The sequence below is a fragment of the Colias eurytheme genome, chromosome 21 (assembly GCF_061535395.1).
Source record: "Colias eurytheme isolate Ceu_HAF_F1 chromosome 21, ilColEury1 Martin Lab GWU primary, whole genome shotgun sequence".
NCBI classification, from domain to species: domain Eukaryota; kingdom Metazoa; phylum Arthropoda; class Insecta; order Lepidoptera; family Pieridae; genus Colias; species Colias eurytheme.
This window is the reverse complement of record NC_143000.1, coordinates 1599687-1625688: the sequence shown is the minus strand read 5'-3', so window position 1 is coordinate 1625688 and position 26002 is coordinate 1599687. Positions and strand designations below refer to the sequence as shown.

Below are 26002 nucleotides of genomic sequence, written 5' to 3'. Positions count from 1 at the left end.
GAAAAGTTTTATTGTATTAGAATGGATTAGTGCTATAGAGTATAGACTAAAGTTTAATCATCAGAATTCATTATTATTATTTAAAGGAAATACTAAATGTAGTTCTTTAGTAGTTCTTATATCCTAGTAATTAGTATAATGATAAAATTCAAAACATATTTTGAGCTTTAAAATTAGTAGCAAAAATTTCTAGAATTCTGCATAAGATATTCCTGTAAGAGCCAGCGCGCACGAGCAACTTTGTCTCCGCAACTATTTTGTCTCTCCCATCAATTTGTATGGGGAGTTGCGTCGCTACGTGCGCGCACTTTCATACTAGCCCATGGGTGGGAGAGACAAAATAGTTGCGGAGACAAAAAAGTTGCGGAGACAAAGTTTCTCGTGTGCGCACTGTCTAAAATTTCAAGTCGATTAGTTAAAAACGTTAGATAAGGGCTGTAGATATGTCAAGTTTGCATTTTTACTCCATTTCCTTTGATCTTTATGAATATTGTATTAAGGACTTAATTTGAATGCAAAGGACTTATGGTAATTAAGGAAACAGTTTTGCCGTCAATGCGCAGTTTATTTTGTCTGTTTACTTTGAAATAATGATTATAATCTTGAGTGAGCTAATCTCCTTTATAACTTTATTATGACACTTGTAAATTTCTATGTTGTACTATGGTTGTACATAAATGACTCTGTGCTTTTATGATACACTAGCTTTCTGCCAGCGGCTTCGTCCGTGTAGTCAAAAAAGCCGCATAGTTCACACTTACCGTTCCCGTAGTATATGTATATCCGGAATAAAACCTATGCTATGTTCTTTGATCTTTCTCAGGTTTCAAGCTATATCTGTACAAATCAGTGTCATCGAAATCGGTTCAGTGGTTTAGGCATGAAGAAGATACAGACAGAGTGGCTTTTACAATATTAATTAGGATTCATGTGTAGGTTTTTCCGAATGAGGTCTTTGTGGACATGAATCATTTATTTTATCAGCGCTTTTGCAGGAAATAAATATATAAATAAATAGGAGTCATCCCGGAAATAGTTTAATACAGTAAAATGGTATGTGATCCTCAATATTGTTCCATCAATCCAAAATAATTGTATTTTATTATCCAGGACTTGAATGTCAAACTGAATCTACTTGTATAAAAAATGTGTGTTAAAGTGTCGATACTCTTTTATATTACATACTATATCAAAAACACATGCTTTCGCTTTCGATAATTGCCGTAACTTAATTAAAAAATGATAATAAACAGCTTATACATAATATATTTATAGTATCTGTGATTATAAATGTTACATAATGGCTTGACTTGTTAGTGATACATCGCGTAATCATAATAATTAATAAATGCTTATTATATGCGCCTGAAGGTCTCTTAAGTCTTAAAAAAAAGACGTGTGGCACTCGGGGACTGCGCTATTGCATGCTATGCCTTCAAGCCACACCTCCGTGCCCGTCGGAGTGGGGAGCGTGAGGTTTTTTCGTTACGGAATTTCTGGATTCGGTCCCCGCGCTCAAGGCCCGCGAATCGCGATAGAAGCTATGCAATAGCTTAAAACTTTGTAATACTGGAAAGTATTTTTTTTCGCAATTTATTCCGTTTAAAAAAGTTGACAGTTAGTCGTACATTTTCACATTGCATTCACACAGTATTTTTTTCTGACTTGATATACGTCTACTGCAGGTAATATTATGTACGTGCATGCTAATCTATACTGCTATTCTGACTAATACTACTACTAAGGAGTACTAATACTAATTCTGACTTCAAGCGAAGAGTGAACGGGTACCTTCTAGGGAAGCGCGCTCCATCATAGGCCACATCTCAGCTTACCATCAGGCGAGATCGTGGTCAAGCGCTTCCCTATCCCACAATAAAAAAAATAAAAAAAATAATATTATAAAGCTGAAGAGTTTGTTTGTTTGTTTGAACGTGCTTATCTCAGGAACTACTGATCCTATTTGAAAAATTATTTCGGTGTTAGATAGCCCATTTATCGAGGAAAGCTATAGGCATCATAATATTATCATCACGCAACATATAAGACCAACAGGAGCGAAGCAATGCGGCTAAAAGCGCGGGGCACAATTAGTTATTAAATATTCGGATTTATAAGAAACTCAAAAAATACAAAATACGCATTTGTCTCGACTTTTAATAGTTATAGCAGGATTGTAATATCAAGGTTGTAGTTTCACGGTCATATGAATGAGAAATGTTCTTACATTGTAGTTTATTTACTATCAATACACGCAAATCTGATTATACAAAGATCTAGAACGAAATTATTACTGGAATCTAGACCCAATGATGATTTATAGTTGGCTAATTGCGCCAGGAGAGTATTTCAAGTGTATGCACCTTTATTGTATTACTAGATGTTCTCCGCGGTTTCACCCGCGAGGCTCCCCTCCTGTTGGTCATAGCGTGATGATATATAGCGTATAGCCTTCCTCGATGAATGGGCTATCTAATGCCGAAAGAATTTTTCAAATCGGACCAGTAGTTCCTGAGATTAGCGCGTTCAAACAAACAAACTCTTCAGCTTTATAATATTAAGTATAGATATGTACATATTTATTTAATAGTTATAACTTATAAGTAATGGAATTGCTCCATAAAATTTAGGTATTTTTGAAGTATAACTTCTTCAGGCGCATTGAGAGTAAAATTTCAAGGTCTCATCATGGCACTACCGTCACGTCATCGAGTAAGGTGGCGATTTTGGTATCTTTGAATCTTGAAGTTTCACTTCTCACACGTGTGCACGGCACACACGCTCTTTTTTATAATTATTTTATTTATATTGGTAATCTGACTCATAGTTTTCAAGGTATAAATCAATATTTAGTTTAATTTTGTAGGTATGCACAGGAAAATTTCCTGATATATTCAATACAGACTATACCAATTTTCCCTATTTTGCTTACGTCAATTTTTCAGCGGTATTTTAACATGAATACGTCATACAAATTGATATTGTTAAGGAATTCAGCGGTGTATATTATTTTGCTATCAGTGCAAGTAACAAATAACATCCTTAAGTGTTAAGGAAATCGGTTGATAGTATTGTAATGTGTGTGAATTTTGTGACAATATTGTCCTTATTAACGGTGCTTTATTAAAATGTATGTTAGTTTAATTAAGATAAGTATTACATATTTGTTATTATTTTTTCTAAGCGATCTCAAGTCTCAACGACTGGTAAAAATATTAATGAATTAAACGCGGGTTAAGTAACTAATCCCAAGTAAGGTCTATATCGCTCACCAAATATCAAACAAAATGTAAAAAATTTACCATAAAACATGTAGTTAGGGTTTCGAAAATGTAAAATATGTAGAGTTGTAAATATTTCTTCCATTACCTATAAACTACCCACATCACACTTGAAATAGCCAAAATGAAATTTGTTACCAGAAAATCGCTTTGTAACAAAAGTTATTTGAAAAAAATGTGTGCGTGTACTAGTGTACACACGTAAGAAGTGAAACTTCTTTATGACCTTATTTTTCAAAAATATTTTACTAAATGCAACTTTACAGAAACACCGAATACGTCGAATCACGCGGGGTAAGAAAAAGATGGCGCGTAACGGAAAAATGTTACACTAAATTTTTTTCCAACCCCCATAAAGAAGTTTCACTTCAATAATCAAGTAAGTTTCTTACGGAAGTGGGTTCCGGTTGGAATCATGAAAATAACTTGCGAGTCTCCTGCCCATTTAAAGATATCTCGCTGCCAAATTTCATATTACATTTTATAACTATTTATATAAAATTCGAGATACTTCCTGTTAAGTCTGTATGCCCTCTGGTGTTATAATATAAACATAATATGATTTGTATGTGTGTCCAAACATATCTGTCACACTTAATCAGATTGTGAAGGTATTAATGAACTCACATCTACCTCAAATAAGTCAGTTAAACTAAATCGGTCAAGTAGTTGAAAATATAATATAAACAAACTTATGTTGTATTTCTACTGATAACAAAAAATCCTCCATAAGTTTATGTTTACCTGATAGAGATCGCTCAGTACGGATAAGGCCGCTTTAAGCTCAACATATTCTTATTTTAGTTTCAGCAACTTAAATTGTTGTTATTGTTCAAATTTCAATCAAAAGAACACCCGCATAGTTCCCGGCAATTTCCGGGCTAAAACCTGTACTTGTCCATATCCTGTTTCAGGCCTCAAACTACCTATGTACCAAATTTCATCCAAATTGGTTCATTGGTTTAGGCGTGACGAAGAAACAAACACACAGAGAGAAACTTCTCAATTGTATAATTGAAGATTAGTAGGGATTATATAACATTTAATCGAGATAGTTCCACAGATATAATGATTTTCTTCAACGCAGATAACGTGTGAACTGTGACGTCACGAAGGCGGCTTCACCAATGTCAAGGGTAATACAATACTGCACTGGCACTAGAGTGATATCGGTTACTGTATAATTGATTCTTATTCGCCTTGAAAACTATCTAGTATTCCTGGAGTAATTAAGCGAATTGTTGAGTGGAAGCTTTTGTTACATAGGGCAGTTTATTCGTCAAATTTTGTATCGTCTATAATATAGACGATACGAAATTAGGTAAACTGTCTATAGACTATATGACTCAGAGAAATAGTAAATAATATGTTTACTAAGATTCTTTCTTAGAGAAATACTTGAATTCTTTAATTGCGACGTTTTTGTAGTATCGTGATAATAAATTAATTGGATTCGTTAAATGGAAAAAAATATGCAAAATCGTAATTTTTTTCTTTATTAACCGCTGCAATCTCAGCGTCATTATACAATTAACAATGAAGTATTTGGAGTTTTTTCCTATAATAATTCTTCATTTATTCACTTACGCCAGCTTTTACTGAGTATGTATGCGATACCTAATTGTAACCAGCATTTACGCATGTCTATCGATTATAATGATACTGATATTATATTTTTCTGATATTATATTCTCTGCAACAGAAATAAATTATATTTTAATATAAATTATCAAAGCTTCACGTCTTTACTCTTTACTATTCCAGAACATTTACACGTGATAGTCGTAAATCTTTATGAATTATTTTTCTCTCACGTATTTTATTAAATCGTCGACCTTGCCAGGCATCTCTTGACCTATATTTATCCATAGGTTATTTAGTAAAACTATGAAATATTACGTACTAGTCCGCATAATCCCCGTACCTGTGGGATTTCCAGAATGAAAACTATGTCCTATGTTCTTTCTCGGCTCTCAAAGTATCTCTGTACCAAATTTCATCTAAATCGGTTCAGTGTTTGAGGCGTAAAGAAGAGACAGACAGACTGAGTTACTTTCGCATTTATAATATTAATATTAAATAGGAACTAGTAATTTGTAATGCGCAGACACATACAGTGGAAGCGTATGAGCTGATCTAGATTCTAGATAAATGTCACATGAAAGTAATTCGTTTTCTATGAGAGTGAAATCTAGGCTTATAACAATGACATTGCTTAGTACTGCGATTTTTTATCTGTACTACCTATATTGTAGAATAAATTGGATTATAGGTATGTAATAAGTTATGGCTCAAGAGCTTAAAACCGGAAATTAAGAATTAAGATTTAAATAATTTGGTATATGTTTTCAACCACATAAAATGATAAGGAAGTATAACATCTGAACATAGATATACAAAGTCATGAATCTGAACCAAATAATACAAGTCGTGTATAACTATGTAGTTAGTTTTATTATGCGGAACGTTTCGCATAATAAAACTGACTGTAATAGGAATTGAATATATTATGTATGACGTTTATAGCCTTGGATTTTCGACAATAATAATTATATTTTAAGCTATTGCATAGCTTCTATCGCGGGACTTGAGCGCGGGGACCGAATCCAGAAATTCCGTAACGAAAAAACCTCACGCCTCAACCTCAGAGTGGGGACACTCTGATAGACACGGAGGTGTGGCTTGAAGGCGTGCTATGCCAGCTTTACCGCGGCAGTCCCCGAGTGTCACACTTCTTTTTATTATAGTTGAAGGAAAGGAATATTTGTAAGATACAATTTTATATTCTGCGTCTAGAATGGAAATTACCATATACCATACCATCACTTTGCTTGAAATTAAGTGTTTAGTTGCACTTAAACCCTAGCTAGACTTAGTGTAACCTGTCCCCGCACTGTCTTAAAGCAATATTATATGCAGTGTGGAAAAATAAATAAATAAAATAAAATAAATAAATATTTCAGGACAATCTTCACACACGGAATTTTCAATTTTCATTTTCACTTTTAAATGACAGCGTTATATAGGTCGTCTAGCGCCATCACTTTCCCACACTGGAAATAATACTGCTATAAGAGGGTAATCCCCTATATAGCCATGTACAGAATTCCCAAAAAAACTGCTTGTTTTAGTTATTCCCTAAATCAAAGGAAACTAAGACCGGCTACTAACCTACCTGTCGCAGAGGCAGCAGGAATTGCACCATTAATTGGCTCCTTAATTGTGATGTGTATAGGCAAGCAGGGGCATTTTAGAAAACAGTTGAAATTGCTCCGACCGCCGTGCAACCGAGATTGTACCAAAATTGCCCCTACGGCAGGTAGGTACGTGAGTATGCTTAAGCTAATCGATATTTCATAAGATTAATGTAATATTGTTATGGGTGACGTCACACGTCGTTAGCCTCTCCAAACAGATGACATTAGATCACCAAATTCATTGCTAAATGTTATTGGTTACTAACCGCTCGGAGTAAAAGTAACTAAATAAAATATGTATTTAATATACATGAAATCACTCTGGAATGTATCATAAAATAGGTAAAGAATTATCAAAATCGGTTTAGTAGTTTTTGAGATTCCATCAGCAAAAAATATATATTTTTATAAAGTAGTATATGGTAATAATTAAAAAATTCTAGGACGTTCTCATTAGTACCTGGAAGCTCTCGATTGAAATATTTTTTAGATGGGAAACCCAGAGTAACATTGTCTTATTGTGAGAAATAGGAACCTACGTAACTGCAATTTATGAAACCATTAAGGTTTTAGTACAATATTTGTCTCTTCTTGAAATATCTAGATAAGAAGATATGAAATAAAGATTAAGATTTAAGATGAAACAAGCGTTATTATGAACTTGCTCTTATAAAAGATCGGTGTACCTATAATATTTCGGACAACGTGGATTATTTATTATTGATATGAAAATCTTTTTAGAATTTGAAATAGTTATCATTACGTTTATAAAAATTATTTATCGACTTAGCAGAATATGAGCAAAATTCATTTAGATAGATATATTATTTCATCGAGCTTGCATATATTTCTTCGTGTATGTTTTACATGACTGTATCTTTATTTTTTTTAATAAATGGTTTTAGGTCGCTAGAAAATAATAATAATGAGATTTACAGATACACGCGATATACGGATAGAAACTAATTACTGTATAGATTGATGATATAATAATATGTATGTCCCAAAACACATTAAAATTCTCTAAAGGGCCTCTGCGTGTTGGACCTGTGTCCCCACGTAAGCCTCCTAAAGGACCGGGTATCTTCCTTCTGGTGATACCCGTGTATTATGGAGAGAAACATTATAATATCAATATTTTTAGGGCCGATTTTTCAATGCTTGGATAAAACTTATTCGTCGAATAATGTATAAAACTACCATTTTTAAAACGTATTCTAATTGCCCGTATTTGACAGTTTTCGTGACATTTTAATATTATCGTGTTACTTTATTGGACGGATAAGTTTTATCCAAGCATTGAAAAATCGGTCCTATTTGTAACATAGTTTAACTAATTGCAAGGACATGTAAATTAGAAAGATAGTTTCCGGGTAATTATAATAAGACGAAGTCACAGAATTAACCAGTAACTATGTAGCGTAAAAGTGAAATTTTAATGGATTGAAAAATATTTCTCATTACTTAATCTTAATTACCTATTTTAATTTTTATTGTATTTGAAAATAATTAAGAGTTACTTACTAAGTTAATACAAGATAATGTGTTTATAAGTTTACAGCTGGTTTTATGTCTTCAATAAAAAAATAACTTTTGAGTAATTTTCCATACAAAGACCAAGTTACATAATTACTAGGTAGGTACCTAGGAATATTTTAAAATTTCTTTGAAATGAAATGAAATGAAATGAAATGAAATGAAATGAAATGAAATGAAATGAAAATGAAATGAAATAAATTTATTTGTCCATTATATGATTTACAATGAATGTACGACAGTGGGTCCCAAACTAAGTGAAATACTTGTGTCTTGGGACCCTGAGTTGCGCTTCTTGGTTATATACATATGTTATGGACAGTAGAAAGTTAACAAGTAGGTAAATAATCTAATGTAATGGAAGTTAATACAATTAATAAAAAAAAATAAAAGAAAAACAAAGTACATTATTTTGCGGTTTGGAGCACGCGTGTTCGTGATAGTGTGTGTGTGTTTAAGTGTGTGTGTGTGTGTGAGTGAGTGCGTGTTTGTGTGTGTGTGTGTCATTGTTTGTGGGTGAAGGCATATTGTTATAGTGTGTGTCAGCTCAGTGGTCCTTTAAGTAATTGTTCGGTTTCTTCAAAAGACAGCGTATGTAACCATTTCTTTATGACCTTCTTGCATGTGTAGTTCGATAGTAGTGTTATGTTACAATGTTTGTTGACACTATTGTATATCCGAGGAAACAAAAATTTTGGACATCGTTTAGCTAAAAGGGAGGATGCACGAGGACATGGCAGTGAGAATGTACGCCTTGAGGTGAGTTTTTTAAAGTCCTTTCTTATTTTTAAGGTTCTGTGAGTAGTTAACACAGCCTTGAGAACGAAGAGCTGCCTGACTCTTAGGACTGCGAACTCGCTATACAGGTCAGCTGTTGGGAAGCGGAAGGGTTTTCTCAGCATCACCTTTATGACGGCTCTTTGCGCTCTCTCCACAGTGATGAAGTTAGTTATTCCTGCACCCCCCCAAACAGATATGCCATATTGCAGAATAGATTGACAGAGCGCGTGAAATACGGAGGTGAGAATTGGAAGAGGAGCACAATCTCGCAGTTTTTTCATTACATAAATGAGTTTTCTAGTTCGCGAAGACAATGTTTCGATGTGAGATTTGAATGATAAGTTTTCGTCCAGTATGATTCCGAGATATCTTATAGTTTTTACACGTTCCACTATAGTACAGTTTTGGTCGCAGTTGTTTAATTCAGGATTATTGCACGTATGAAATTTAACTTGGAGATTTTGATTTGGTTTCGATGCCTGTGTTTTGGAAAAAGCAATTAATTTAGTTTTTTTTATATTTAAAGTTAGGAGATTTCTATCAAGAGCTTTAGCTAAAGTTTGGAGTCCAGATTCTGCGAGTTTGTACACCTCATCCCATCCATTAGAATGGAATATAATGGCTGTGTCGTCTGCGTAGGATATTATTTGAGCACTATTTAGGGGTAAGTTTACTATTTCGTTTATGTACAGGGTAAATAAGGTGGGACCGAGTATGCTGCCCTGCGGTACGCCAAATTTAATTGGTAAGACCTCACTCGCTATCCCGTCTATTTTTACATATTGTTTGCGGTTAGTCAAATAGCTAGAGAACCAGTCAAGCGCAAGGCCCCTTATTCCGACTGATTCTAACTTTTTTATGAGCAGACTCGGCGATATGGTATCGAACGCTTTGGCTAGGTCGATGAATACCGCCAAAGCTTGTTCGCCATTTTGTATATGCGAGGCCACTGAGTTAGTTAGCAGCATGGCAGCGTCTTCCGTCGATTTACCCTTTCTGAATCCGAATTGCCTGTCACTAATAAGATTTTGTTTATCTAGGTAGTTAAGTAGTCTTCTGTTAACTATCTTCTCAAGAAGTTTCGATAAGATGTTTAATAGCGCGATAGGTCTGAAGTTTTCAGGGATGTCGACTGGCCCCCCTTTATGAATGGGGGTTACGGCTGCAATTTTCCAGCAATCAGGGAATGAGCCTGAACTTAAACTCAGGTTAAATATGTGGGAAAGAGGTTTAGCAATAAAAGGCCTTATTTTTTTCAATAAACGTGCCGTAATGCCGTCAGGTCCAGGCGAGCTATCGGATTTAATCTGTGAGAGATACTTGTCGACTTCGGATTCATCAGTAGGGAGGAAGAAAAAAGAGTTTATCGACGGGGTGGCCAGTGAGTGATTGTTTGTGAGTGTTTGTTCTGTTGCAGAGAGCCTGTTTAAGATTGTATTAGAGAGATTTTTGCCAACTGTCGTGAAATAGTGATTGAGTGAATTTAGTGTGTTGTTGTGTGTGTCATTAGCTAGTTTTATCGAGTCATTTTTGTGTGCGGAAGGATGTATGATAGATTTGAGTGTATTCCAGAGTTTTTTTGGGTTATGCTTGGTGTCCTCTATTTGCTTGCTATAGTACTCGGACTTTAGTGTGAATAGAAGCTTGTTACAAACATTTCTGTATTTCTTGTAAGTGAGACGCATATTTTCATCATAGGGATGTTTTTTGGTGAGACTGTGCAGTTTATCTCTACGTTTTATGCATTTGATAAGATTCGGAGTTATCCAGGGTTTAATGTTTAGTTTATTACGACTTATGTGAACTTTTTTTGAGTGTTTATCAATGATGTTTAGTATTAGAGTTGTGAATATAGTGACTGCTGTATTAAGATAGCTGCATGAAAGTACGTTTGACCACGTTAAATTACTGACGTCATTAGTAACCGCTGTCTCGTCGATAAAAAATTTCCATCGGATACGAGGAGAGGGGCTCTCTTTATGATCGATTGTAGTTGCAGCAATAGCGATGTCGTGGTCTGTTATAGAGCTTTTGTATACAGCACCAGATTGCCCAAAGGGTGATTTAATAAATATGTGATCCAAGCACGCATTCTCTCTAGTCGGAGCGTTTATGACCGGAACAAGCCCATGCGATGCCATGACATTCAGGTAGTCGTTTCGTTTGTTATGAGCCGGATTACATATGTCGATATTAATATCCCCTGCAACCATTACTGTTTGGTATCTGCTTAATGTACACAAGTTTTCGTCTAGAGAGAATAAGAACCTGTCTATGTTTGAGTAAGAAGGAGAACGATATAGCCCTAGTATAACGGTATTTGTGTTAATTTGAATGAGGAGACTATCGGAGTCAGTTATGTTCGATTGTAAAATGGTCTTGGTGTAGATGTCTCGTAGATAGATAATTATCCCGCCATTTTTGTTGTTCTGTGTAATTGTCCTAGCTACAGTATATCCAGGTAAAACATCTAGTATTGTACCATCAGAAAGCCAACATTCGGTTAAAACGATAATGTCAAAATTAAGGTTGAGGTTTACTAAAGTAACTGCAAAATCATCAAAGTTGCGTTGATAACTTCTTACATTGAGCGTTAATAATTTGAAGTTAAGTCGTGTGTTGGAAAGCTTTTTTCTGCAATCTTCTGTGTTTTCAAAAGTAAAGCATTCCACCTGTAAGTATTTATCTAAATCTTCAATAATATTAACTACAGCCATAGATGTGAATTAAAACGAATGAAAGTATAACGATGTGGAGTTGCTTTATATGAAGTGCTGTGGAATGCCAACGTGCGAGAAAAGATGGAATGCAGAAAAGTATATGAATAATTCTTGCACACGAAAAATTAGTTTTTGGGATGTCTTTGTAACGATGCAGATGTTGATAAAGATTTTTTGAAAATTCAGTACTGGTATAAAATAAATTGTTATGGTTGGTGTGTAGTGTGTAAAATAGGATGTGTGTCTGCGTGATCTTAAAGGTAGTGCATATTATGTAACAGTATTGATTAAGAGTGTTTGTGAGTTGAGTATAATATGTATAAAGTAAATAGTTGTAGTGTGTGTATAGTGTGTAATATAGAATGTGTGTCTGCGTGAATTTGAAGGTATTACTTAGATAACAATATTGATAAAGAGTGTTTGTGAGTTGGGTATTTGTGTAAAATAGAGAGTTGTGGTTAGTGTGTTGTGTGTGATATATGATGCGTGTTTGCGTGCTTTTAAAGGTATAACGTAACAATAATACAAGAAGATTCATGCGATAATTAATTAAAACATAAGTTTTATGCAAATTAAAAGTGCTAGCTGTTATTATATAATAATAATCAAGAATTTTGAGGAATTTTACGGTGTTGCCTTGGAACGCTCCATAGTTGCAGTTATTGGTTATCGGAGGTCGGGGAACCGAGCGCCGATTCCAGGTCTTGCATGGTCCGAATGAGGATTGATGGATTTCCTTCTTGTTTTCGCAGAAGTATAGAGCCGTTCTTTGTCCAGCAGTATTTATACCCACGTTCTTTTGAGCGAAGCTTTGCGATACGAAATAACTGGCGATTTGAACTAGTAAGCCGTTCATTAACGTACAGTGTCTTTGGCGCACCAGGGACTTCAATATCGGATGACGATAGTGCATGTCTACTTTTTGCTGCTTTGAGGAATTCGTCGCGTTTTAGCCGGCGCAGAAATCGGATGACGAGATGCCTCGGCGGTGTATCACTGGTATCCTTAGGCGAGCGCCGCCGGGGCCCCACCCTTGTAGAATAATCGATGTCGTTGTCCTCCAAAGAAACTCCTATTTTGCGGGCAAATACTTTAACTATGTGAAGCGGGCTTTCGTTGGGGAATTCATTGACGCCGGAGATCTCGATTTCGTTTCTTAACGATGTTTGGTTTTGTGACTCCAGTTGTTCACGGAGACTCGATATAGTTTTGTTTAAATTAATTATTTCATTGCTATGGCATTCTAGAATTTTAATTCGAGTCTCGTAGTCGTCGAGGCGAGTGCTACAATTGGAAAGATGATCAGTAACGGCTTTCATATGTTCTTTTAATTCACTCATGTCCGAGCGAAGGAGTTTAATATCGTTTGCGAGCGATAACAAAACAGATGATTCATTCGACGGGCTCTGCGACGAAGCAATCGGTCGGCGGCCGCTGGGACGGATGGTCACGTTGTCGCGCTCGTCACTTAAATTATTATTGCGCACCGGCGTGTTTGTATTGTCTCGCTTCGGTTCCTTGCATAAGCACGAAGGACATGCCCAATGCTGTTTAATTTCTTCAGATATTTTCGATACATTAACACATATGGGATGGTATGAAAGTTCGCATTTGCAGCATTTAATAAAGGTTGTTTTTAGTGACTTGTTACAAGCGGCGCAGTTGTTATTCATGTTAAATGACAATATGCGTCGGTGAATAAGATTAAAAGATAAGTAATAGTGACGACTTGCCAGGTAGTTGTGATGTTGCGGTTAGAGTTGGATGGGTGAGTCACTGATTTTTTTGCAAGAACTGTACACGTCCACCTTCGGTGAGATCAAGAACGCAACTCCATTGTTGTCCACTTTATAGTAGTAGTTAACGTGATTAAATCATAGCTAGATATTACAGCCTGTATCTTTATTATTATTAACTGTTCACACAAATAAAAAGTAATTAGATACCTATTTACTGTGTCACATTGTGTTAAATTTCTCGTAAAATTTTACTTTTATTTTATCGCTATTCGCTATAGCTTTACTTTTATCGCTATTCGCTAAAGCTAAATTTGCATAATTAAGTAACATAAAGGAGGTATTTCTGTTTCAAAATAATAGATAAATACTTACCTGACGCAAAGTGGCAAAGGTATTTGTCAAATTTAATATATTCGTCCCAAAATTTATAATATTATTGTATGCATCGAGGACGTCGTTATCAGCGTATTTCACGTTATTTTATAACAAAAACTTTGTGGTTTGAATAATAATAAGCGTATTTTGCTCGTATGCAAATTCTATACGAATTGAATCGCTTAAATAAGTAGTTTTTTCATGATAATTATTTCATTATTTACTTACTACGTACGTAGTAATTAATATGACTTTAAAATATTATATTCTTTACGCATTCACCTCCGCGTGAATAATTAAATTTAATATTTACTCCACGCCTGACTATTGCCAGTTTTGTTTGCCTATTTTAAAATTTCATATTGTTAAACTCGAACACGCGGCTTCACATCAACATATGATTTACTATAACTAAGTACGAACCAAACTAAATAATTTACTAACCAAACAGAGTTGAATTTCTGGTGTTCCAGTAATGTATGAATATCACAACACAAAACTTTTCACTGAATGGCGGGAAAAAAGTATGCACGCGCGTAACGTAACACGCGCCACGGATGCGGGCTGAAACTAAACTGACGTACGACAGGCCGACTGGCCGACAGCCGACCGGAGTCCGGACACCTTTTTTTTTTAATCAGTGGGTTCCCGCGCTGGCAAAGGGAACGCGTTCTCGATTCTAAGGCACGTGTCACATTATTTGTTATTGTTAGCGATTTGTTTATGTTACTAAATACTTGGTAATTTCTTGACGATTTGAGGCACCAGAAGAACCTGTTTGATGCACGTGATGGCGACAGGTTTGTGCGTTTATTATTATTTTTTGTTTTATTTCTAGCGATCGCACGATCGGTGTGTCTATACGAAATGTCAATATTATTGATTCGTGATCCGTGAGGAATGAGGATATTGTTATGATCAAGTAATGTAAACACCGAAATCTGCACATTACCTAAGTAGGTATGTATGATTATCTACAGCAGAGTATGTAATTATTAATTGATGAAGTTTTCTTGAAATTAAATCTTTTTACACCAAGATTTATAATACATAATTACAAGGGAACACAAGGCCCCATACTTACGGTTCTTTCGCCTAATGTGATCGTACGATCAATCACGAAAAAATCAACCAATCACAATGGAGAGAGGATCTCACCCCATGCATTCAAAAAAATTTAACCAATTGTAAGGCTTGTTTGCAATTCTGTATGGTGTGGTACAGTTAAATGGTTTTATAGAAAATCAATAGCATATAACTAGAAATTTACAAAATGTTTGGTACAAAATTTATTATACTTAGTTTATTTGTTTTAACACGTTAGTCTGAACAGAAGTGGTAAATGTGTTTTATAATGTCAGCTAGGATAATGCAATACCGGCTTTAGCAATTAATGTCTTAATTTTAGCATTTACGGTGACATTTTCCTGTTGGTACATATTTACAATTTTATTCCATGTCTGTATAATATGAAATAAATACTTATTATTTCGTACCTTTATACTAGGTAGCTATTCGAAAAATATTTTGAACTGTAATCAAACTTATAAATTTATTATTAAAATTATTAAAATGTATATTAAGAGTTATTAATTTATTAGTTATCTTAATCCAGGCGGAGATAAATCTCACCAAACTACAAGAAGTGAAACATTCGCTTAACAAATTATTTATTTACAAGAAAAAACAAGTAAGCACAGCATGCACTGACAGTTGTTGACACATATGCACTTTTTTTACCGCTTAAGGCTGCAGTCTAGCAAAATTGCGTTTTCAACAAGTTATTTGACAATTTTTTCCCGGCTAATGAAATGATAAACTGATTTTTTTTTTCTTGTTTATCAATTAGTGTTATATACGCAATGCGCGTGAATTTTTTCACATTTATAAAGTTACTTTATGTTACCTTAATCAGGCCTTAAAGATAAGTCTCTTTCCCCCAAAATTATTTCGAGCTAAGTTTGTGCACTCACTACGTTGCAACCGATTACAATTTACATAATCTGATCAGCGCATTATTATCCTTATATAGTCGTTATTAAAAACTGCTGAATACAATTGCCGAAAAACTTATGATTTTCTTAATTAGAGCGTTATAAATTCATTAAATTTCCCATTTTTTGCCTTACAAAATCGATTGATAAATACTGCTAAAAGTTATTTTTTCCATTAATTTATTCGAGTTGGTTGAAGACCAATGAGTATTAATCCTTTAAAAAAATTTTTTTTTGAATTTTGATAATTCTTTAAATATTAAAAAAATATTTAAAATAATATGGAAAAATCCTAGCGAATTTCTTTAGTCGCGCTCCTTGGGCCGGAGCGTTCTGACGTGTGCTCTACGCTCGATTTTCCTTCATACCGAAGTGAAAGTTGCTCTACTTCATTAAATTTAATATTTTTGTTAATTGATTATTTTTATCTTAGTTTTGTGCAAATATTCGTATTTTTAAACATTTGATTTCGATATGGAAAATAAACGAAAAAAATACGCGTGTAACTACTAGAAAAAAAATTATCTTCGAACATAAAGTTAATGAAACCAAATAGATTGCAAAGGTGATTGGCAACAATTTCTTTATTTTACGGGGTGTCAGTAAAGGGATGTATATTTCTTTAAAACTAAAGTAAGTTCATAAATTTTCTTATAATATAATTTTTTTGAAGTTCCAAAAATGTTTATTTTTCGTTTGAGAAATACGAAATATAATATTAACTTGTATTGAGAACTTGAACTTCCCAAGTTCATCCGGGGAAATCCCCATACGGGGAAAATGATTTGTTTACTCCAAAATTGATCCGAGGTGTTTTAATTTTTTCTTCTAGTCATTTTCAACGTAGCGGCATGTTGTTTGATTATTAATTTTGTAACTTAAATACAGGATGTTGGTTTTATATTCTGATCTTACAGACGCGCTGACAAATTTAGTCCACCATTTCTAGTTTAGTCTAACTACCAAAAAACTCTAAGTACCAATATTAAAACGAATGGATTATCATCACATCATCAAAATTCAGTGGGGTTGAGAACTAAACAAACAGAAGTAACAGAGACGCGAAGTATAATATAAATAATAATAATAATATAAATAAAAGGGCGTAGGGATGTGACGACCCCATCGCCCACGGTTGGAATATCTATTGTCTACGTGACAATAGATATTCCACCCGTGCAATCAGTCAACCCGCAGGACACCTTGTGGCGGGGTGTCGGGGAGTAGCGACCCCGCGGGAACCGAGTGCTCCCGGGGGAGGCCCCTGTCTTCATCTCCGGCTCGCCTTCACCGGCCGGTCGGAGTGAAGCCTGATGAGGACAGGACCCCCACCTCTGGCTTGCCTTAACCGGCCGGCCAGAGTGGAGTCGCGAGAGCTTTTAGCTCGAAGGGTGGATGCGAAGCGTAAGTGGCGAGTGGGCACGTGATGCTGGACCCTCAGGGAGCGCGTGATCGTAGTTTAAAGTCCAGGGACGCCTCTCCAACCTTAGCTGCTCACAATATGTTGCCCCCTTGTCGCACTATTGCAGCGACTTATTTCGGGGGCCCATACAGTGAGAGGGCGAGTCACCACCTGCCAACAATTTTTTGCTATATCTTAGTAGAAAGGCAGGTGCCATAGTCTTCCATAGTCCTTAATTCCGGTCCATTAACATCCCATTCCATAGCCCAGTTTATTTTATTCCCTTATCTTGCAATAGTCCTACATCGGCCGCGGACTGCCTAGGGCTGTATCTCTATAGTGCAGTCATGGGCAGGCTGCGGCTGGTGTCCCACAACACATTAAAATTCTCGAAAGGGCCTCTGCGTGTTGGATCCGTGTCCCCACGTAAGCCTTCCAAAGATCCGGGTACCGTCCTTCTGGTGGTACCCGAGTATTATGGAACAGAGAAATATAAATAATAATATAGTCTGTTTCTTTTTTATGTGTATTTACATGGTGCTGAATAAAGTGTATTTATTTATTTATTATTTATTATAAAGGACGAAAACGATAATTCGTTGATGCTTTCCCTTTTCGACGTATTGTTAGGGTACATCACCAATCTGCAAAAAACAAAACTGATGATTCCCAATTGCTGATTAAAAATGAAAAACAAATAATCGACAACAGTGGTGAAAATTTGCTGATCACAATGAAACATCCTTCAGTGGTAGCAGATTTACTCATTTAAAATGTATCGGTGAACAGCGTAAAGGAGAGGAGGACAGGAAAACATTATGAATGTGGATGGTGGATTGTATACAGGGTGTAATCGATAAGTATGTGCAGGCGATTATGACGTTATTATTGCAGGTATCAAAAAACTTAAAACAATAGCAAAAAAAAAGAGCAAAATGACAATAATAACTTTTTAAAAGTATAACGAGAAATATCTAAAAAATTTACTTTATACACTCCCATATCAAAAAGGGAAAATGGGACTAGTAGAAGTTAAATGTCTAATTCCGGCAAAAGATATGAATGCGGAAGATGCGGTTAAAAAAAAATTTAATATTTGAAATACAATGCAAAAAAGAACACTTTTGTCATAGATAAGAATCATGACAATTTTTTCCAAATTCAGGGACAACTAAACGTTGCAGAAGCAGAAGTCTGCTTATTTGCTGTTTGGACTGGAGTGAATCATTCGTTAAAAATAGAATATAAAAAAAAGTATGTAACGTTTAGGCAAAATAAAATGATGGACCATTATCAAGATTTTACATAAATTGCCTACTGTCAGAATTGATTGATTCGAGACTTCAGCATTCGATGCCCATCAAGGACCCATCCTATATCATTCAAGCGATTGAAAAAAAAGAGATAAATCCAGTGCAACCGATAAAACATCAGAATGCTAGCAAAAGATTTATTAGGTTTATCAATATAAATCTATATATTATACATAATATAATAAATCTGTAGAAGACGCGAAGACTGACATCCGCGCGGACGGAGTCGCGGGCGGAAGCTAGTCAGAAATAAATATCTTTTGTTTTCATTTGCGTATTTTTCTATTTTATAATTTTTTAACACAAACATTACATTTTTTTTATTAATACAAAATTTGTTTATCCGTTTTATTAGTTAAACTGAACAACTTTCACTAAGAAACTAAGGTCGAAAAAAATGTATAGAGTTCTGCATTTTGTATGGAAAGCTTATTTTTTTTATATTTCGTCCAAATTTCTTTGTAAAAGTTGATCAGTTATATAAACATGAAGTTGAAGATATCAATAGAAAGTATTCGCAAATTTTGTGTACTGATAAAAAAAAATCACCCGGTGTAATTTTCACGAAAATTGTTTCAAATTGTCATTTTTGGTACTTATTACGAATATTAAATTATACGAATGATTTAATTTTTAAAAATTAAGTGGAGCAACTTTCCCTTAGTACATTTGTATTATTTACATATAGGATGACAGGATGCATTTGTTTGCACTACTAGACCAAGCCCTTAATGAAGTTGGGGAGCTTAATAAAAGTAAGGGGATGGGTACATTTATTAATTTATGCGATGTCATTGCATTTAGAATTCTTAATCCAGTTATGCAGTTTCGTAGGTACTTACATAAAAAAAAAATAACCAAAATAATTAAGGATATGATACCAAAACATAGGAATAAGTATATTAAATGCACTAAAATAATTAATATTAGCTATGCAAGGCTTATCACAAAGCTAAAGTAGCGATAAAAGCGCGTAGCCAAACATTGATAAACTTGAAAGTTTTGTTGAAAAGATAAGAAAAGTATCTAAAAGTACTTAGATTATATATTTAGCCGGAATTTAAACTTAACTTATTAAAAATGTGTTTTATTGAGTTATTTATAACATTAATAACTCTTTAGTTACTTTTACTAGCTGTTGCCCGCGACTTCGTCCGCGATTACGTCGTTTTTCGTCATTCGTCGTTTAAAAAAAATACGTGACACTTTATTTTTGAATGTTCTTAATTGTCTCTTATAAAAATTAACTACATTAAAATTGAATACTCTGATAAGAAAATCTTAAAATCGGAGGACATCGAAAATCCGAGGAAAACATGAGTGAATTTGATTTAAATTCTACATTACTTAGTAATTCAAATAATAATAATAAATTAAATGTAGATTAACAGTTTGAGCGCATCATTATATAATATGTACCTAAGTATTAAATTACGTTAGTTTACCTAGTAATTTTACTAAAAACACGATGACTTTCTTTCGCGCTCGGTACAACAAACTAAGCATGTTTGTGGTACGTGGCCCGCGTCACTTGACCCCCCGCGAGTTCCCCTCCGTTACTATGCGAAAATACATTCGTCGCCCTACCGTAGGAAAAATTGTAATATTTTAAATTCGAGAAATATTGATTTCTTGTATTCGACTATTCGTTGTAGTCGAATACAAAATATATTTGAAGAAACTTAGGGTGGCCTTCAGGCAAAAGGGATCCTATCAAATGATAAACTTGACCTTGTATCTTAAAAGTAAGCATGAAAGGATCCTCTGATAATTGTTGAGCACCAAAGGATCATTTAAAACGCACTACTATAAGAGCGAATATTGTCTAAGAACTGTTTAGATTGCACATGTTCCTCTAAAAGTAGTGATTTCAAAGGTTCTGGTGTATCTTCAAACGAAAGCCGACTCCTTACTCCTCTTTAAAGCATTACAAAAAGAACATATTACGTTAATATCGCCTATACAGAAGATGATCTGTAATCAATTGTGAGGTTATAAGCAAACCCACTTTTATATTTGTCGGACCACACCACCGAATTCGTAGATTGATCTTCTATGTTTACCTCTAAGTCATTAAGACTCGAAATCTGTCTACAGTAAGACGGGCCTCTCGCTATTCGTCCGTTTCAAGAGACCAAATAGTTTCAATTCTTAATCTTTCATTAAACAAACTTATTAATCGTACTTGTCTCAAATAATCTTGTCTCAAATAATGGTAATATTCGCGTCCCTACTCTAGTCATTGCTTATGCTCATGTTCATCTTCAAGAGATCGAATAATATTATGGTTCACCCTATCATATTTTGTCAAACGGTCTTCATATTGAGTAAAAGTTTCAGATTATCGAGATAAAATATGCCATTTGCGGTCAGCTGTGAGACGTTATATCCACTCAGTGAAGGTTTCGGTCTCACAGGATAGTACATGCCGTTCACGGTCAGCTGTGAGCCGCAATTCTCGTTGTGAAGCGGTTTCAGGTTCTCGGCATAACACATGTTGTTTTCGGTCAATAGTAAGCCTCTTACCTCTAACGATCCTTGAGAACTCTTATTTCTCATTTTCTTAGCTTTGCTCGAATTTCGATATAAAGATTTTTTAGATTAAGTTGAAACGGACTGAGAGTGTTATAATCACCAATCATCATCTTCTTCAATACATATAATAAAATTGTGAAAAAGCGATGTCTGTACAATGAAAATATGTAGAAAAAAATTAGCAGGTGTTATTATTAAATCGATCTTGAACCCAAAACTGTAGTTAAAAATTTTTTTGTCTGTTTGTATGTATGTTTGTGCACGCTAATCTCAGAAACGGCTTATCCCATTTAGATGCGGTTTTCACTAATGTATTGTGGTAATCTTCATTTAACATTTAGTGTTTAATTCATGTCAATCGGTTCATAAATAAAAAAGTTATGACAATTTATAAGTAATCACGGCGAACATTTGCTAAGGCATTCTATTGTACACTGTACAGTGTACAATAAAACGTAATTTATCTGTTATACGCTACAGTTATTCCTTTACATGTCCAGATGATCATATCAAAATTCCCCAAGGGTTTGGGGGTAAGCTGAGGTAGTAGGGGGGGGGCGGGGTCAAATTAACATTATGGTTACTTCTAATAGGTAAATTTTCCACATAAAATGTCCTTTAAATTATGTCGTATTATATTTTTAACCCCCGACGCAAAAAGACGGGTGTTATGTATTTGACTGCTATGTATCTCTGTGTGTGTGTGTGTGTGTGTGTCTGTCTATGGCACCGTAGCTGGCTAACAGGTAAACCGAATTAGATGCGGCTTTTTTTTTGTTAGGCAGCATATTTTCCGACGCTGGTTCTTAGATAAATTGTATCAAAATCGGTTCATCCACTTATTATACCTACATAGGGGTAAAAGTGGCAATGAAAAAAATGATAATATAATAATTTATTTTTAAAGATTGTCGGGAAGTTTATGAAATTATTTATTCCTTTTTCTATACACTTTTCTTCGATTAAACGGTTTAGTTACGTGCTCCCTCTCTCTCTCTTCAGCCTTTAGTTACGTGCGTGAGACAGGAAACATCTAATTTGGATTTGTTGCTGGATTTGATAAAAATTGAGTATCGATTAAGCTGATCAGTGGCTACACCATACATTATTAAAAACATCCATTTAAGAAAGGAAGGAAATAGAATTTGCTCCGCTCCCCCCCCTGGTTCCTAAAAAATAATACGACATAATTTAAAATAAATTTTACGTAGAATTAGTTAGGCATTTCTTTTTTGATTTTCGATATTATATACTAATCATAATTTTTAATTACAATATTATGTAGTAACTATTTGGTATAGGTTAGGCATTTCATTTCTTGATTTTCTTTAATAAGTTGGTACGTAAGTTTTTTAGCTCAGTTTAGTAAGAAACTTTAATAACAATTCTTTTAATTATTTATGGTAGTACGTATAATTTACTCAATAATTGTATGTTTAGTAGTAATTCAGCATGGGCGTAGCCACGGTGGGGCTGGGTGGGGCGCTTACCCTGGCTTTGATCTGGTAGGTACCAATTGTGAAGTGTTGGAAGAGTGGGCGTGGGCGTGGGCGTGGGCCTGGGAGTGGGCGTGGGAGTAGAAGCATGAAAATAAAAACAATTATTCTTGCCCCACCCTGAGCCCATGGTCATAGGTCCCATAGTCACTATTCCACGCGGACGAAGTCGCGGGCACAGCTAGTAGACAAATATAATCAGAAAGCTTTGAACTCCTAAGCTCAACCATAAAAGATAGACATTTATGATGTCGGGAGATATTTTTTATATAATATGGAGAACATTTCTTTCATACTTGATTTCTGTGTAGCTTTAACCCTTAAGGTTGCACACGCGACGAAAGCTTAAAAATGGAGTTACTGCTCTGCTCACGAATATGAAAAATAATTGTACCAAGTTTCGTTTAAATCCGTCGAGTAGTTTTTGTTTCTATAACGGTTATACAGACAGACAGACGGAAAAATTTTTGGCGTCAGTGTCGATCCCTAATCACCTCGTGATAGTTATTTAGGAAATATATTTCATGTACAGAATTGACCTCTACAGATTTAATATAAGTATATAAGTATACATATAATTAGATTCCAATTTCCATGTAACGTTAAATTCGACAACAGACAACGCAGGTTACTCTCGTTTCCGTAAGTTGAGGCGGCTACATATTCGGTCCTCATAACTTCACTTTTTGTGAACGAAACGACAGCGCGGTTTAATTCGATGCCAACACCATCAAAAAAAAGGAAATATATTTAATTGTGAAAAAATATTATGATTTGTACACTATTAATACTATTTTAACATTAACACAAAATATAAGACTGTGAGTGTGTAAAAATAAATCCAGCTAGTTTCACATCAAACTTATGTTTTTAATTAGGTATACGACATGAAAATATATTAATTACCAAGCAATAATCATACAGGTAAATACTGAACAAAAGTATTAACAGTCAAAGTATATTTTTACTTACAACATGTAAATGATGAAGGAATAATAATTATCAACGAACTAACCTTTTTGTATTATTGTTTATAAATATAAATTCATAAACAATAAATTTATAAAGAATAGAAAAAATTCGACCACTAAAGAATGCTGGTTCGAGTCCCGCCTCGTTATCGAATTTTTAAAACACGAAGATTTTTAAAAATGTAACCAATGAACACAATCAATATTAGATTAACTGTAATGGTGTCTAGTTTGACTTAAAATAATAAACATCTACCCTCACTTTTAAAAATGTAGTATATTCACAGTTCACACGAATTATAAGCGCACCTTATAGGGAAGGGAAGATATGGGTTAAAGAGTTAAATAAATAAATAACATAATTATATTTAAATTATTAATTTTTAACATTGTGTCCAGTAGTGTTAACATGTAAATTGATTTGATTTTTACGAAATCTCATAGATGGCGCTGTTTCAAATTTGTATACTAATAAATTCATTAAACTGATTCTCTGCCCAAATTACGTAAATGACATAGTTTTTATTGTGTAAAGCTAGATAATAGCATGGCTTACCCGAAACCAACATTTAAACATGAGTCTTTAGATTGTACGGTGTCGTAATACACGGAATACGTAAGAAAAAAAAAGGTTCACAGCTCCTCCCCCGGAGGTGATAGCATGATAATATGTTTAAAAAAGCGTCACTCGACCTGTTAGTAATATTCATGCAAAATTTGAAGTCAATCTATGCAGTACTTTTCGAGATTAGCCTGGACAAACATACAGACAAACAGACAAACAGACAAACAGACAAACAGACAAAAATTCTAAAAACTATGTTTTTGGCTTCTATATCGATTATAGATCATGGATTATGTATTCTTTTAAAAAAATATTCAATGTACAGTTTTGACTTTCCTACGATTTTATTATATGTATAGATTTGACCGACTGTGACGTTTCAGCATCCTTCAGTCATATTATTTTAGCTCTAAAGTATTAAATATTTATATTAATATTAATAGTTTAATAAGTAAGTGTATTAAAATAAAAATACAAAATATTGTATCGTTTTTATCGCCCGTGGTACCTACATGTTTTAGAGACTATGTTGCTCAGTGAAGATGCAGCTTTCTAATGGTGAAAGAATTTTTGAAATCGGTTCAGTAGTTTATGCTTGAAAACCATACATACATACATAATTACAAACCTTTCATCTCTATAATATTAGTATAGAAGTAAATAAATAAATAAATATTATAGGACATTATTACACAAATCGACCTAGTCCCACAGTAAGCTCGGCTTGTGTTGTGGGTACTAGGCGACGATAAATATAATATTTAATAAATACATATATCGATAATAACACCCAGACCCAAGAACAAATAATTGAGTTCATCACACAAATATTTGCCCTGACCGGGGATCGAACCCGGGACCGTCGGCTCAGTAGGCAGTTACTTTACCACTGCGCCAACCGCGTCGTCTGAGGTATAGAAGTAGGTATAGATTAGGTAGGTACTTGTTTTATATTCACCATTAGGTAAAAAATTTAATCTAATTCCTACATACCTATACTATAATCACGTAACTAAGCAAGCAGAACATTATGCAATATTTCTGCTAATCAAACATTCGCCTACAGAATAAAAAATAACACGGAAGTCACAAGATGGCATGGCGCCCATGCCTTGTGATGTTTCTGCGTTGATATCATTATGATTTTTGATATTTTATGTGAATTTTTAAATAATATAGATTTATATAATGTGAATTTTGTTTTCCAAATCACTGACGTGAGCAAATACGTAAATAACCTATTGCTGTTGGCAGTGATAGTTATTTAGATGAAAATAAGAGATTTCACGAATGTATCTGTTTCACGAATATTTCACTGTTTAGTGGGAGTCGAGCACTGCTTCGGCACGAAATGGGTCAAGCTCGCACCGGGGAAGTTACCACACCCTCACAGGAAACCGGCGTGAAGTGGTGGCATATTAACAGTATGCCACCGCGTTTCGTACGGTGAGTGAGGGGTCCGGAGGCCCAAAAACAACAACCCCCAAATATGAACGCGGCATTATTAGGCAGAATACCCCAGGAGGGTACCGGCACCTGCGGTGCCGGAGAATCCCTCCCGCAGCGCCTGCGCTGCGGCAGCCCGTCGTATTCTGGGGCGGGCATAATTCCGCTCGGTCATGTGCCAAGGGGTTCGCAGAGCAAGCAAAAAAAATCACCCCCCTCCACTCTCACGGTGGACTTTTGTAACATACGGGGGCTGCACACTAACTTAAACGCCGTCCACTACCATCTTGAGACGGCTAAGCCGGCCTTGCTCTTCCTGACTGAGACTCAGATATCAACTCCGGCCGACGTATCTTATCTCACATACCCTGGTTTTAAGCTGGAGCATACTTTTGCACCGCGTGCCGGGGTATGCGCATACGTTAGGGAGGATATCTGTTGTCGACGTCTTGGCACCCTTGAAGGTGAGGATCTGTCTATTATCTGGCTGCATATTGACTGCGGTGACCACCCTCGCATCTATGCTTGCCTGTACAGATCCCACACCGGGAATACTGGTACCGACCGATTATTTGAGCACATCCAAGAGATGATCGACACTTTGCTTGTACAGTTCCCTTCTGCAGAGCTCGTGGTTTTAGGCGATTTCAAT

General features: G+C 35.0%; 2 protein-coding genes across 3 annotated transcripts in view; one reads left to right on the top strand and one right to left on the bottom strand.

Annotated features, from left to right (window-relative positions):
• The window catches only part of Indy (tricarboxylate transporter protein I'm not dead yet), a 43796-nt gene extending 29592 nt beyond the window's left edge, over positions 1 to 14204 (bottom strand). Inside the window, exon 1 of the mRNA XM_090114181.1 lies at positions 14073 to 14204. The gene's annotated coding sequence lies outside the window, so the exon portion shown is untranslated. The remainder of the gene's footprint in view (positions 1 to 14072) is intronic.
• The window catches only part of PIG-S (phosphatidylinositol glycan anchor biosynthesis class S), a 70158-nt gene that overhangs the window by 18872 nt on the left and 25284 nt on the right, over positions 1 to 26002 (top strand). Inside the window, exon 1 of one of the 2 annotated variants that reach the window (XM_090114183.1) lies at positions 14265 to 14428. The exons of the other annotated variant lie outside the window; for it this stretch is intronic. Coding sequence (XP_089970309.1) covers positions 14410 to 14428 — 19 coding nt within the window. The 5' untranslated portion in view covers positions 14265 to 14409. Of the gene's footprint in view, positions 1 to 14264; positions 14429 to 26002 lie in introns of those variants that run through there. 2 annotated transcript variants of the gene reach the window in all.